General features: G+C 42.7%; 1 protein-coding gene across 2 annotated transcripts in view; it reads left to right on the top strand.

Moving 5' to 3' along the window:
• Positions 1 to 4,846: 4,846 nt before the first annotated feature.
• LOC146972388 (RNA-binding motif, single-stranded-interacting protein 3-like) overlaps positions 4,847 to 16,526 on the top strand; it is a 108,298-nt gene continuing 96,618 nt past the window's right edge. Inside the window, exon 1 of one of the 2 annotated variants that reach the window (XM_085802554.1) lies at positions 4,847 to 6,362. In XM_085802554.1, the coding sequence (XP_085658680.1) occupies positions 6,288 to 6,362 (75 nt within the window). In that variant the 5' untranslated portion in view covers positions 4,847 to 6,287. The remainder of the gene's footprint in view (positions 6,363 to 16,526) is intronic. The other variant, XM_085802555.1, reaches the window with a different exon arrangement.

Below are 16,526 nucleotides of genomic sequence, written 5' to 3'. Positions count from 1 at the left end.
CGAGTGGCATGTTACTGGAAAGAAACCAAGTTAGCACAACTGTTGTTTAGCTAATTTGCTTGCATTTGCACTGATACCAACTCTATTATTTACAATTAAACACAATTATGGTAATATCCCAGTGTTATCTTCTGCTTGTGTATGTTTATCTGTTTACTTTTTTTTTCTTTTACAATGCATAGATTTCAATATGAAATGATTATTCAAAATGAGGTTTGCTGTCGGTTGCATTGAGCTGTGCCCTCCTCATTATCTGATATTTCTCCAGACAGACACTCTTCACAGAGCTAGTGGAAGCCTTTCACCGGGGGAAATTCTGTGATAATAGAACTGCAATACAGGAATTGGAAAATAACTTATACTGAAATTAGCTTTCAAAATCCAATTAACTAGAGGTACGTTGATTAGTTGATCAGTTTGATGTCAAACATAAAGGGAAGAACAAGAAGACAGAAGGTAGACACTGTAAAAATGGATCGTGGAATAGTGGCAGAAAGTCTGCAGCAACACTTCAAAGAGTTGTCGTGTTTTTGACGCTGATCATCAGGGACAAGTTATTGGCAACCACTTTTAGAGGAGTAGTGGAAAAGTTAAACTAATTTGCTGCTGCTGAACCTGCGTTGAGTTTTGGACATGATATTAATGCACATTAGCATTAATGATGTAATATCAGTGAACGTAAGACACTGCATGTTTGTGATTGTTTGGGAAACTTTCCCATGAAGAACAGTCAGTGCCACAATACTATATGGACACAAGATTAAATGTAGCATAAAATGTTTGCTGTCATTTTTAAAAACTTTATTAATTATTATTAATTGTGTATTCTGGGAAGTCACACAATTCAAAATACCAACACCAACCAGTTCCTCTACCTGAGTTACAGCTACCTTTATTTAGGTACATGGTTTATTAGCACAGCAGTTCACTCAAACCTTCTTCTGGAAACCGACTGCCTGAACAAGGTTAAACATTTAAGCATGAATGTAATTTGTATTCGAACACGCTCAGTGCTAAATTGCCTGAGATGGTGTCCCTGTTTTCTTAATTATTTAACTCTTCTTATTCGATTTTGTGGATCAAAGAAACCTTAAACAGTTTATTCTTCATTCTCTGCGGTCTCTTTGTTTGCATCTCAGGAGACTCGCAAAGAGACAAATTCCCTCATGCTGTGTGTGGCAATTGGATGTAATAGTCCATTTACCACTGTAAATCTGCTGTGTGAAAATACCACTGTGTGTGTGTGTGTCTGTGTGTGCGATGATATCCTGGCTTATGTTTTCCTTGAAAACCGACCAGAGCGGCTTCTGTAGAATGGGCCTATCGTCATCATGACCTCGTCTGTTTTCCCAGCTGTATCTGAGCTAAGATGTGAGGCTTTTTACTCTTCTGTTTTTTCTCTGGCTCAGTGTTTGTTATACATCTGGTGGTCAGCGATGAGAGGAACACATGAGAGTCACAGCACGGCCTTTCCTGCTCCATTTAAAAACTGCTTTGATGACCGGAGCCTGTAAGAACACACAGTGATATTTTGCTCCAGCTGTCAGTTTTTGTCTCGTATTTGCCAAGCACTGCACATGGAAAACTGCGTCTCTGCTAAGAAGAAGGTCCTTTTTGCAACAAAATGCAGATGCAGCAGAAACATATTCTGTCTCTAGAAACAAGGAGGCAGTTAGATTGTACTTAAGATGTAATTCAAGTCAGTTTGATATTAAAATTAAGGCAATTAACCAGTGTGTATTTACCAGCACCATTATGGCTGTCTTGTCACCAGACAAGGTAATTAGGAAGCTTTATTGTGGCAGCAGAATATAGAGCGAGATGTAAAGATTGTGCTTCTCATAATAAGAGTGTACCGTGCAGTTGGAAGAATCAATTCGCTCTCTTTGTTTCCCCAAAGTGCAGTGTCAGCAGAATCTTAATTTTTCATGACAACTATGGCTCTTGCGTTACTCATATAAAGTAGACTCACGCACACACAGTCTCCCTGTATCCCTCTGTCATTTAGCATTCCTCGTGGAGTGCCTTTGAATTAATGTATAACCGTCCTCCATCAAACTGCTCTGTGTGCGTATAACCCCTCTGACTACGAAGATTCAGTAATGCACGCTCCTCAACTACAAGTGCAATATAATCAATACAGCCTTTTTTCCCCTTGCAGCGGCCCCACAACATATTTATATATGTCACTGTGGACTTCAGCCTGGAATTACTGCAAGATGATCTCATGTAGTAACTCCTGGATCCTGACTTGCATGTTACAGGTAAAAAAAAGATAAATATATATATGTATGTTTGGATTTTGGATTTTTGTTTTTGATTTTCATCAGAATATAGCACCACAACAACTTACCTGCAGCGCTCACAGAACTTTGCCACAGTCTTGCAGCACATGGTGGGAAGTTTTCACTGGCTTGTGTTAAATTTACATTTCCTCCAAATATTTTTCTAAATATTTCATCGCTGACTATCACCATTGATCTCTAATCAGAAGCAGCTTTTTATTCAGTAAGTGTGTGTGTGTGTGTGTGTAGGCAGGGACGTGCGTCACAGTTAGAGCAAGAGCATAATTGTTGTGTTGTATTTGTGCTTATCTCAACTACTTGTCAGCTGATGGCTTCGACCTGCTGCAGCTGTGCGGCCTGGTTGGCTGAGTCACTTCTTGACTTTTATTTTGCTTTGACTCAACCAGCGTATCCTATGTAGACTGAGCAGCCATTTACCTGATGACTAACTCCCCGCCAGTGCCCCTGAAAAAGAAAAAGTCTGCCGCAGCTGTTAGTGATAATTATGAGTGTAAAAAAGCGCAGCTCTTCAGATGGTATATCAGCAAAATTCAAGGTTAAACTATAGCGAATATATAGCAAATAACAACACAGAGGATTACATTAGAGAACATACAGTACAGTAGGCTCTGATTAGAACAACTTTAATTATCCCCATGGGGAAATGTAACCATTGCAGTAATTAACAGGGCACAGCAAGAAAAATGTACACAGCACACCATCGATATTTACACCAAAAAATAATTACAGAGACTGACTGTTTAATGCATAGCTAAAACGTACTGTATCACTGTATACAAATCACAATGTAATGTGCGCAGTTCTGACAACACACTTGGTTCAGAATAAGTAAACACAATTTGTCACATGGTTAACAAGGCAATACAGACAAAAAAAAGAAAAAAAAGAAATGAAAATGAAAGTGATTCTCAGAGCGGAGTCCAGGCTTGCCTCCAGGCATGATGTTACTGTTGTACTGTGTTCTAGGTTATGACTCAGAGTGCTGTCTTCACACACCAGTGCTGAGGTAAGACAAGGCAAGAGTCAGGTAAAAAGTCTCTTGATTAACCGGAGACCCAAGTACGCCGCTGGCAAAGTATGGAGAGACCCTCACACTTGTTTTCTGTTGGGAACTGTGACGCTGGCATCATCAGCGATGCACACACACAGTGTTCACCGTTCACCTCTTTGGTCGCCTCTCTGGTCGGCCCCCAGGGCATTTATGTGTACTTTACACTAATTAGCGTGTTATGAGGGGGGTAGGTGTCGGTTTAATTACTGCCCTTATTCCCCATCTCACCTGTTTTAACGGATCTGGATCAAACATATTTGATGCAGAATTGTCAAAATCAGTCTTGAAAACTTCTCCCGTCTTGTCTTCACGAGACGAGTGTTGTCCACACTTGACCAAACTCCATGCTGCTGCTGTTATTTTTATTTTACACAGCAGCCTTCTGAGTGATGCTGTGTTGTTAAGCACACCTCTGAGCTAAACATATGATTAGTGTTTATTGTTGAAGCTGACAGTGGAAGACTAAAAATACAGACAGACACGTGGGCATAGTGACAGCAAACTGTCAGAGAAGCACACAATAGGAATAAAGACGGCAATGTGTGTGTTCGCATCACAGCCTGCACAGTACTTTAATTGCCCACAAGTAATAATAAAGCTCTTATCTTAGAGAAAGGTTCTGCGTTTGCATTCTGTTCTCGCACACCTTTTTCCACTGCATTGAACTTGCATTGTCTGCCAATTCTTGCCTCTTTCTCCTCTCTCTCTCTCACACACACACACACACACACAGCTGCAGTCAGAGGGCAGAGCAGCCTTTTCATGCATGGCTCACTGTGCTTATGTAAGAGCACTACTTAAACCTGGTTACATCACATAACAGGCAGCACTGTGTCAGTGGGTCACTGTGCCACCTAACCACTGCACTGCATGCACACTCTGTGTTGGGCCCTTCACCGGGCCATGTGTGAATGGAGCATCCCAGTGTGCTGTCAGGCTGCATGTTTTGGAGGGTCGTCGAGCCCCGTGTTGATGCATGTGCTTATGCGAATGTGTGATGTTGCATAATAGTGATTATCTTTAAATAGTAGCTCAGATGAAATTGGAAATCTGTTGTTCAGTTAAAGCACTCCAAAGATGTTTATAATGGAAAATGTGCCATTGCTGCCCCTATAGAGTGCCAGCAGGGGGGCCTCTCTGTTTCCAAATTCTATTTCTTGTGTATCCTCTTCTCACCCTTTACCCCAGCTCCTGCTCTTCATACTCCCTCCCCAGCTCCGCCTCTCTGCCTGCAAGAACAGCCCATCTCTGTCTCTCTCCTTTTCTCTCAGTTTCTATTTAGTACACACACACACACACACACACACACACACACACACACCCCAGGGCTTGAACGAGGGCAGGACCGACCACTCCCACTGTTCTATAGTTCCATGAAAAACACAGAGGGCGAGAGATACAGACAGAGAGCACGAGAGAGAGAGAGAGAGAGAGGAAGGGAGGAGCGTAGCTGCGCTGAAGCCGAGCCCCTCTATGCCTCAGCACGCAGAGTGGAGCAGACGGCAACATTCACACAAACACACTCCCCTCTCAGTTACATGCACAGTCACACACACATACCACACGCACACACCACCACCTCCACCACCACCACAGCCGTTGCTGCTGCTGCCGCTGCCGCTGCCGCCGCCACCACCACCACCACCACCGCTGCCGCCGCCGCCACCAACCACCACACACACACAGTGACGGCTGCCAGGCGCAGTGGGAAGCAAGCCGTCAGGGAGAGAGCTTGAGAAGAAAGAGAAGGATTGCAGAGGGGAAGAGAAGAAAAGAGAAGAGAGTTTGGAGGAGGCACCTTGTGGATCAGAAGGGATTTTCCTCTGTGTGAGTGCGCGTCTGGATAAGGCTATCTGCTTCTTCCTGACTGAGAGGAGTTTTTACCGAGGCTTTTTTTCCTTTTGCTCATCCTCCGCGCCGGGCTCCAGCGATATCTACCTATCTATCCCCAGAGCTTAACAAAAGAGGGAGGGAGTAAGAGAGAGTGAGAAAAAGGCAGTCACAGCTTCAGCTCCAGACCACCCTCTCTCCTCCTCCTCCTCCTCCTCCTCCTCCTCCTGCTCTCCTCCTCTCCTCTCTCTAGCTCCACATCCATGTGTGAGTTCATCGCTGATTTCACTGTCTTTTGAGAATTGAGGAGAGGACAGCGTGCGTTCTCCAGGATACAGCCAGAGCTCCCAGTGGGATCGGGGTCTCGTCTGGTGTGTGTGTGTGTGAGAGAGAGAGAGAGAGAGAGAGAGGGAGGAAGAACGAGACAGGGAAACGGATACACAGGAAGAGAGAAAGAGACGGAGAGAGACAAGCGCGAGAGAGAGCGAGAGAGAGAGAGAGAGACACTGGAAATTGAAGGGGCATGTTCAGGGCAGCAGAGAAGAAGAAGAAGAGTGAGTCTGATTTTTAGAGCGGAGAGTGCAAGAGACCGGCAACTGAATCCCATCCATTCCTTCTTTCCTCCTCATCATTCTCTTCCTCTTCTCCCCTCTCCTGTTACCCTTTCTCTGTCCTGCTGTTAAATCTACCCTATTGTTTCCTGTATTGCCTCCTACTATCCTTTCATATCTTCCTTTCCTCACCCTCCACCTCCGTCTCCCCGAACCCCCTTTTCTGCTGCTACTCCAGATTTCCTTCTGTCTCCTTTCCCCCAGACCTATGGGAGGAATGGTTTGGTGAGGTTCCCTGTGAGCTCCCAGACAAGTAGACAGACTGATATCCCAAGTACTATCTGTCCTCCTATCCATCCCTCCCTCTCGGCGTTTATCACACACACACACACACGCACGTCAGTAAGAGGAAAAAAGCGTTCTCTCTCTGCATCCTCGACTCTTGGAAACAGTCGTCTGAAGGATCCAGGCCAGCCCCTTGGAGTGATCGTACCCCACCTGTGAGCTTCTATCTCCAGCCTCCAGGACCTTCAATTGGATTCCAGCTACATGGGAAAACGTTTGGAGCAGCAGCCAATGTACCCCCACTACACCTACTACTACCCCCACTATCTCCAGACCAAGGTAGGATGGTCAGCGAGGTTGACCTATTTTTTTTACCCCTCTAACTCAAAAGGTATAAACGTGTTTGTTCGATGCAAAAACACATTAGCGTTTCATCTTGTAACTGTGTTAAAATCACTTCATCATCATCATCATCATTTTTCTTCTCTGTCAGAACCAAATTAGGACTAAATTCCTTTTTTTCTAATGGTCACAAATGGCTTTTACCAAGCCAGAGACGGACCGCAATGAATACACTTTCGGTTCTATGCTGATATAGTTTGACACAGCACAGAGATTGATGCTGGAATTGCCTCACAAGAGAGCTTGCTAAGTGGCACCGCGTCCCCCTCTCCCCCCCCATCTGTCTCAGGGGGAGACAGGCAGGGGGATATTGGTGTCACTCAGCTGGGTTTTTCCTTTTCTATCCTCTCTGAGCGCTTGACCCCCTCCTCCTCTCTGTGACCCCACCAGCTCCAAGTTCAAGTTCAGGGCATGAGGCCCACCCTTCTCTCTCGAGCCTTGCTTTCTCTCCTACTTTGTGCCTCTCCCGCTCTGTCAGTCCCCCCCTCATGCTACCACCCCCACCCCCACCCCCACCCCCACCATCCATTCACTGGCCATCCCCAGCACATGATACCATGTTGTAGACGAGGATGATTGAACTTGATCTGCTGATCTGAAGAAAACTGAGCTCAGTTTTTTTTTCTTCAGTTTTAGTGCAATTCTCTTACTCACACACAGCATGCACCCACAGATGCACGAATACTAACACACACACACACGCACACACTACACAATACTTCTCTCTCCCAGTCCTCCACCACCAAGATGAAGAAAATGGATTACTGAGGCCTGATCAATTGCTCCTGCATCATATCACCCGCCTGCCATTCTCTTTGTCTGCTGTGATTCATTTGTGTTTTTCTTTTTTTTTTTTCTTTCTCTTTCTTTCGTGTGATAGTAAGTGTGAGGAGTTGGCAGGTTTGCTGCAATATTTAGTAAATGTGTACATGTCGGTTGGCGAGAGAGATGGAGGGAGAAGCAGAAGATGAAAGTGTAGGAGTGGGATGCAGTGAGAATAGAGAGATCATGCTACTGGGTGGACACAGTGTGGGAAGAGCAGGTAAGAAAATGCTCCACTGTTAAAAATACGTTGAACCTTGAACCAAACTCAGACTACATGATGCATTTACAGGCCAGGAGCAAAACATTTTAGATTCTGTGAAGCCAACACCAATGGTAGTTGAGTCTTCTATTGCCCTACAACCCAAACCAAGTTATTAAATAACGTGCAAAGTCTAGATCTGATATAATTAGTAAAATGAGTGCAGTTTAGAAAAATGGCTCTACATCTGCATGCTCAAATGTTTCTCATTAACACAATAGCAAACTGTAAAAAGTATAAATATCCCTTGTGACTACAAAACCACTGACCAAAAAGCCTGACTAGTCTAAAAATAGCATTTAAAGGACAATCAGAATTAAAAGTCTTACGATATCCAATTTGTCATGTTGAAAGAAGCTGTTACTGTCGCCCCGCAAAGAGAACAAAGAGAAGATTACAAGTGCATGTTGGGCTGCCTTCATTTGCAATTGAAAATGGTTCCATATTGAAGACGTTTTCACTGCCTGTTAACTTTTTATAACACATGCCTCACTTGCCACAAGTTGTGGATAATGTGAGTTTACGACAATTACTGCACATATGAGAGCTGGTGGTGATGCAGCACTGAGGCACAATAGACAAAGGTTTGGAATTTTATCTGGTTTAATAAAGCTGATACAGATCAAAATAACTCAGCGCAGTCAAGTACTGACTAAAGTGTTTTATTCTGCAAAAAAAATGAAACCAATTTACTGCCACAGCTCTCCAGCTTAAGTTTAGAAAATAAAATTAATAGTTCCAGTTAACGGCGGGATGCATTTGCAGACGACATGTGCGTATTGTATTTGCACCATGTCAACATTACCCACTTATCTGCTGATCTCAGAGCAGCACACATTCACATCTGGGAGCTGTCTGATGTTTTTAAGAATGCGCTCAAGATGAACAAACAGAAGCTGGGAACGGCTTACTAATGCACATCTGTGATTTAGTCGTAATAAACAACCATCCCATGATAAGCACGCCTTTTTTCTTTTCTAATCTATAGGAGGAAAGGCATGCAGCAGCTGGATAATGTACAGAAAAGAGCATTTCGAATAATTTCTTTCCAATGAAAAAAGCTAAGATGTGTTAATTGTCTCATAGCATGAATGTATTTTTTTGTATATTTTTCCCTCAACATGATGAATTATGATGGCAGTGAATTGATCTTGATAGATTAGGTTCTTTAACAAATCATGCTTGAAAAAAAAAACTGCCCGTGGTTCTGGCAGCATTTTCATAATTAATTTTGCATTGACGCTGCATATTTACACCCGCAACGAAAGAAACTGTTCTTGAACTCAAAAGGCTTTTCCTAATTATAGCAGTTGTAGTGCATCCAAGAAGATGTACGATTTTAGCTTTGTAACAGAAGATTTGATGCCGCACGCGTCGCGCATGTACATGTATGTTCGATCAGCTTCAACATTTGATGCACGTCTGTCACATCGTTTTATGCGCACAGATGTCACCGTGTCACGCCGCCGTCTCTTGTTCTATGATTTATCTCCATCATCTCAAGGTCATCTCATTTCTCTCAAGTATCTGCAACAGGCATCTGGTCCAGACCATCACTTCATTCCTTGCACTCTATCCATCCCTCCCTCCCTCCCTCCCTCCCTCCCACCAGCCCTCCCTCGCTCCCTCCCTTCCTCCCTCTGTGCTGTCAAGGTCAAATCAAATTGGATCCCACCTTCCCTAGTGTTCCCTCTCCGTTGTGCCTGCATGTGTGCGTGTGTGCGTTCGCATATCCATCCTCATATGAATAAAACCTGCATCTATATGTCGGCTTTGTATCCGCCGATGTACATGAGCCTGTAACTTTGTCCGTCAGTGCATGTGCGAGCGTGAACTGAATTTATCGGCTCTCTTTTGTGTGAGTAAGTGCAGGCAGGTATGCTGTGTGAGGTAATGCCAGTGTGTCTGCGTGTGTGTGTGTGTGTGGCCTCTGAACGCTGACTCTCCTGCCTGACCCCTTCTCAGTGCAGCTTGCTGTCATTAAAGCTCTCTAGGTCCCAGAAGAACAGTTCTGTGTGTGTGTGTGTGTGTGTGTGTGTGTGTGTGTGTACATGCGTGTTAGAGGCCCTATAGAAAAGCTTGGTTATACATCTTTATGGACCTTGACAACAGCCCAATGTTTGATCTGCCTGTGATGCTTCCTGATATGAGGAATATGTGTGTGTAGGTGTGTTTGTACAGTATGTGTGTGTGTCTGTGTATGCAGATCTTTGTGGGTGTGAATGTAGGTGTGCAGGTGGTTTTCAGGCTTTTTGTGTACAATGGACAAAAGCAGTACTTTTTGTACGTATTGTGTATTTATTTAGTGTGGTTTCTTTTCACTCTTTCCACCTCTCTCTCTCTCTCTCTGAACCTATTGGAGATGTAAATGGCCTCTTATTAATCTTGATTCCATTCCACTTGAGGCTCTCCTCCTGTTGAAATCAGCCTTGTGCGTGTAAATGTGCGGTGCCATCGCTGCCTTACAATAGGCGGCCTTTAAACAGACACGCTCGTGTACACATGCACCGCCATCGCACAAAGGCAGTTATGAAAAGACTATCTTAAACTAACAATACTTAGCCAGATGACGGGTTGTGTGTAAATGTGACGCTATTAAACCGAGAACAGCTCTGGCTTTGCCTCCATAATGGGCCATAGTTTCAGTTAGTGTACATTAGCAGTAGGGAGGGGGAGGGACAGCACGCCCTGTTATATGAGACCCGTGGCCCTTAATCATGGATGTAAGAGGGTTCGAGGGGATCATGGGGAGGGTTAATGCTGGAGCGCAGCTGCATTGTTGCCTTCTCTGTGTGTGATTTGTTAAAATTTAACCAGAAGGTGTAGCTGGAGGGACAAGCTACGACTCAAATCTGTCATTCTTAAGTACAATCAATGCTTGGGATTTTCTTAATTGCCCCTGTCAGCTGGTTTCGGCTGGCATACCGTTGCTTAGAGGGCGTGATTTAGTAATCTACTGAAAGCATTTTTCTTACATTTTGCTGCAAATACATACTGTGAAATCGCTAATTGGACCAAATCAAAGTGCGAAACAAATTACCCTAGCTTGTGGTTGTTGCTGTGACTTTGTGAACACTTTCCTGTGGTTTTGGTGAAATGTGTCATCGCAGAAAATTTCAGCGCAGAAACAACAATCCATGACGTGGCTGCCTTTTTAGAGAGATGGAAAAGTGACATCTCTCTGACAGATGACTGTTTGGTTTTGACAGAGCAAATGCGTTTCGTTAAACACGTTTGTTCTTTCCCACAGTGAGGCTTCTAATTATCAGACATTTTAAAACATTTTCATACTTTTGATCTCCCGGACTCTTCCTTAGATAAGTCAGACGCTTTCCTTATCTTTAGCTCAAATAGTTAAACTTGTGTTATGCCTTTTGTCCGTCTTATGCCCCCTTCTGTTATTTCTCTTATCTCAAACTATTTCTCTGCTTTGAATTTGTATGTGGTTTTACATCTTTATATGTATATGCCTGTGTGTGACCTTTCATCTGTAAATGCATCAGTGGAGTAGTAGAGATATTTGAGTTATGTTTTTTTATTTTATTTTTTTTATCTTTTGAGCCTCTGATGATGATTGACCGAGGATGTGAATCTTTGATAATAATCAGTGAGAGCAAGATAAGAAAGAGGTTGTAAGGAAAAAAATAAATAAAAAAAGCATTATCAACCAGCCGATCAGTAGTTTGCTGCAGATCAGTGTGCTAATATGCTCAGCGGCACACAAGGAGCTTTAATTAGGGTAATGAGAAACAGCATTCAGCTGATCTCAAAGTAATGACACATGTGGACACGCCCGGACATCTAAATAGAATATCCCATCCCTTCAAAAATGAGCTTTTCACATTCAATTACTCTCTATTATGTGCTAGATAAATGTGGTCAGTGGTTGGCTTTGCTGTGATGAGTAAACATCATAAAGGCAGGGGAGGCGGAGGGGGACACACACAACATGGAGATAACGCAATTGTAAAAACAAGGAGGACACCGAAAAATTGATTACCCTCTTCTTCTGATCTTTTTATTTTCCTCTTCCCCTCCTCTCCTTCACACTACTTCCTTTCTTCTTCCCTTGTTTCTGTTCCTCCTCCTGTCAAACATAAAGTACCTCGCCTTAGCAGAAACAGCCACCATAAATTATGCAGAAACTGAATTGTGTGTGTGTGTGTAACGTGCAGAGTAAACAGAGGTTACAGGCTTTATAGCCCAGCTTGCATTCTGCTCATGCTCTGTTTCTCCTCACACATCTGTCTGCCTGCATCAGTTGTAGTTTTACAACCGGCAATATTATCATGTGCTTGTTGTTTAAGAACCCAGCTATTCTGTTTGGATCCCAGCTCTGCTCTTGATAGCATCATATGCCAATGTAGAGAATAGAGAAGGGCCTTATGTTGCCTTCTTCTAATGCCCTACCCAACACCCTCTCTGTCTCTCCCTCTCTTTCCCTGCCTCTCTCCCACTGTGTTCTGGGCTCTCTCTCTCTCCCTCACTCCTACCATCTGTTCAGTTTGCTGGGCATGGGTAGTTTTTACTGCTTAAAAGGGACTCTCCTAACCACCCATATATGTCCATTTATTATTCTCCGTGGGCTGTTCTATTCTTGTCCCAGTACAGTAGCGGACGCTGACCAGTGCCTCGCTATGTTAAATAGGAGTGAAAAAGCTTCAGCGGGTCAGCGCATGCACAGAGGGGTGAGTGAGGCTCACCCCTGCCAGTTTTGTAATAGAAAAATATGTGGAGGAGGGAGAGAGAGCAGAAAAAGGGATGTGAAGGAGAGTACAGTGTAATATAGCAAAAAGAGAACAGATGGCTGTAGAGAAAAGAATTTGGTAGAAGAAATAAAAAATAAAACACTGAGATAGAGATCCAAAGGGAAATAAAGAGTGATGCAGTGAAGAAGACAGAGTTGTTGGCTAGGTCAGGGAATAATGGTGCTGCTGCATTTTTAATAGTTGGCCACTTTGTAGCGACCCTTGTCTAATGGATTCTCTGCCTCTTAAAAGCTCCTGTCAGGGCCCTCTACCTCAAACAGCTACACCACGGAAATTGCTGAGGGCTCCAATAGTCCCCAACACTTCCTGATAGAATGTCCAATGATCTAATATTGTCTGGCAGCAAACATAATTCCAGTAAGTACGCAGATGTTTTGGCAAATGATGTTTAGAACTAAATTTACTTTACTTACAACATGAAGCAAGTGAAACGGTGAGGGCTTAAAAAAAAAATGTCACAACTCTTTGAGATCTACAGCTCTGGCCATCAGTGTGCTGGCTTTTAGAACATTGTGCTAAGTGCCTGACAAAGACTTTATTGGTGGAATGAAAAGAGAGAGACAAAGAGCACAACCTCTAGCTGTTAGCTATTTTAAGTAAGTGTGTGTGTATGTATGTGTGTGTATGCGTGTGTGTAATTCAGTGCAGAGGGTATGGCCCCTGGCCATGAGGCTGATCTAGTTTCTGGAGATAGAGGGTGATTTTGACCATGTTTTCTAGTATCTCTATATTTGTGGATTGTGGCCTTTCTAAAGTTCTTAGTTTAAAGATAATAGCAGTTTTGGAAATACTGAGATTTAAGTACATGTATCTGATATTCAAGGTAAATGGTTTAAGATAGTTTGAACTGATTCAGTGAGAGTACCACACTTTTTTTTTTTTTACCCCTCCACACTAGGAACAGCATATTACAGTTAATGTGATTATGATTATAAATATTATGCAGTATGTGTTTAGTCAAGGTGGTGGTTATATAGATTGTTTTCTGACCCAGAAATTGCTCATCATGTCTCATTATGAGGATTTTAAGTATGTTTGATGTTTTGTTTTTATTCCTGAATATCAAATATCTAAGTGAGAGAAATCATCATAATTTACTTTACCTGGGTTTATACATATTGTTGTTTACATTGCATCATTTCACCCAAATTGAGCACTTTAAAGCATCTATTTAACTATATTGGAAAAGCAAATGTTGAATAGCAACTGGGTTATGGTAAGAGAGGCAACTCGTAGGCTGTAGTTAAAAGTATTGCGATTGGTATTAACCCATCCAGGATATGCTCCTCTCTCATTATTTCTTTTTCGCATTTCTCTGCCGATAATATAAAAGCTATGCAATAGGTTTCAGTAATCTTGTTCCCATCTTAAGGGTGTGAGGGGCTCTATTTACACCAAATGCGCTGACTCATGATACCCTCATGTCAAGCTGTTTACACAGAATGTGCACAGGGGACATGGGCCAGCCCGTGCACTACAAATAAGCGGGTATCGATCATATTCATTACACCTGCTCCTACAGTTCAGACTCTCGACGCTGACAATATGAATTCCAGTATCTCTCTTACTTCTTTAAATCAGACACAAATTGAAGCTGCATGTATAATTGGGATGCTTTTGTTTCTCGATGAATGAAATTATATTTTTCATTAAAGCCTGCTAAATTGTATGACATATGTAGTGCAGACTTAACGACAGCTTTTTAATTATCTGTAATGAATTTAAAATTTAATTAGCCCATCATCTTTTAGTCACATTTATTCATTATTTTCTAGAGTACTTCTTATATTCAGGGTTGTCTGGGGTTAAAATATATTGAAGGAAAAAAAAAATTAAAATCTATGAAGGTGCATGTCATTTGTTCAACAACAAGAAAACATCTTCATGAAAATGAACATGGGAGATTTTGTTCGGAATATTTCTTGTTAGAATTTAAATATGACAATGCGTTGTGTTCACAAACCATAATCAAACCATAAAACATATTCATCTTCCACACTTGAGCGTTATTTGCATGCATTGTGTGCATTAAATGTGAGATGTCATTATTACTGTTGATGTGGGGATTCGCCCGGCGCATCGCTTATTCTCATTTTTCATTCATTGTGTTAACTCCCTGGTGAGACTGTGTGGCGGGGTGAGGTGTGAGGGTTTGCGCGTTGGTGGGCGAGTGATCCCTACACCAGGGATCAGAGAGATAATTGAAAGAATGGCCTGGGGGATTTTCCTCCATATGTTGTTCCTTCTCCAACTTAGCTGTTGCTTCCTCCCCTTTCTCTCTCTCTCTCTCGCTCTTTCCACTCTTTATTCCTTTCTCATTCTCACTCCACTCCCTGTATCTGTTACTTCATCTGTTCTTGTCTCAAGGCAGCACAGGTGAAACATGTTAAAGGGAAATTCCACCACCTCAATGCCTTTTCAGAGTTAAATTGAAAATACCTGTGATCCCTAACCTCCCTCCAGTAATTCTGTCTTTTACCAGTTTACTCTAAGTTTTCTTTCATTTCACAGAAGGCCTTTTAACTCCTCCATTTTTAGTGCAACCATTTGTGAAAAAAGGAGGGAGTAAAGGTAGTTATACCTGTAGTATTGAGAGTCTGACCTTTCAGTGTGAAAAAGACTCCACTGGTTATCCTCTGCTTCATATAAAAGAAGCAACCCTCAAAGAATTTCTGTAGAGAGACTGTAATCACCTGGATCACCTGGATTTGACCCTTAACCCTGAAATGCCTCGGGTAGTTGATAGGCCACGCCTGCTTTCGGTAAACACAGCTCGGATGACGCAACAGCAATAACTTAACGTCTATATAAAATTATGAACTTTACATGTCGGACTCGTTCCTCACGTACACACGTAGCCTTCTCTATTCGAAGTTCAAACTATTCATATTAAAGTTATCAACAAACAGAAAAATCTGAAACCTAATGATAAAATGTCCTCTGTGGCCACAAGATTGCAGAATTATTAATGATCCCATACCTTAAACTGCCCAGAAAACTGGACACAGTCCTCCTCCAAATGGCTCCATGTGGAGGATGAGTGTGAGTGCATGCGGTGTTTTTTTCACCTCAGCACTAAAAAGATGATCATTATTTCCAGTAGAACCACTCAGACATGTCCACTCTGTTAAGAGGATATGGCAACAACAGAAGATCAATACGCTGTATACTTGACATTCTAGATGTGTATTCTTAATTGGAGGAATATACTTGGCGGAGGATGTTTTTATTTGAATAATAAAATCAGTCATTCATTAACAGTTTCTGTGGAAAAGAGTGATACATTATTTCCGAATCTCAATTCCTGAGCACACACAGTGCTTCCTCCTTGATACCCCAGTGTCTCACCTTTCCACTGATGGTGTTTAATCTGTGTGACTTTGAAGCACTCGGAGCCACACAAGAAGCTTTTTTTTCTTCTTTTCTTTTCTTTTTTGGTATCTGCGGGCACTGTAGGACAGCTCCAAGTGTGAATAAACTCTGGAGCTCAACCTCTGCACTCTTTCCTTCTCAGTCTAAGGGGAATTTATAAAGAACACAGTTAAACTCTATAAAACTGCCACAGTGTTTGCCCTCACAGACAGTTTAGCTGTTACAGACACACTCTTGTCCCTGAGCCAGAGGTGGCTGACCAGGCCAAACATCTCCTATTCCCTGCTAATGAAATCCTGAATAAAACCATCCCTGCTCAGCTTGATCCCACACCCACACACAATTGCACACGTACAAACACACAGACGTAGACACCCACTCCCCAGGGTTCTGATATGCACACACACACACACACACACACAGAACCCCTGCAGTCCCAGCCGGGGATTATCCTGTGAAAACACTCTTTTTGTTGGGCCCCAGTCAAATTACTTTTTGTAGCTCTCATGCTTTTATCGGAGCCGTCTACGTAACTGTGCGTGCATGTTGTGTGTGTGTGTGTGTGAGAGTGTGTATTGGCGTCGATGTCAACGGGAGTCCAAACACAGGCTGCTGCTGATTGCAGGGAGCACATCCAAGGTGATTGGTCACTAATGACACTTGAAAGTAATCTGTTTGTTTCTACTGTGTGTGAGGGAAGAGACTGCGTGTGTGTGTGCGTGCACGCGTGTCGACTCATATGCCAATGATTTGCTAAAGATAGTGTAACACCAAATCACCATGTTGTGTTGGCTGTTGGCAGGCCTGTCCGGTGTTTTGTGACATTTTGAGTTTGACATTTATGAATAAAGACACAAAAAGTTCTACATGAAAACA

The sequence above is a fragment of the Trachurus japonicus genome, chromosome 16 (genome assembly GCF_045865225.1).
Source record: "Trachurus japonicus isolate A0001 chromosome 16, Traja_1.0".
Classification (NCBI taxonomy): Eukaryota; Metazoa; Chordata; class Actinopteri; order Carangiformes; family Carangidae; genus Trachurus; species Trachurus japonicus.
Note: the sequence above shows the minus strand (reverse complement) of the source record. Positions and strands in the feature narration are given on the sequence as shown.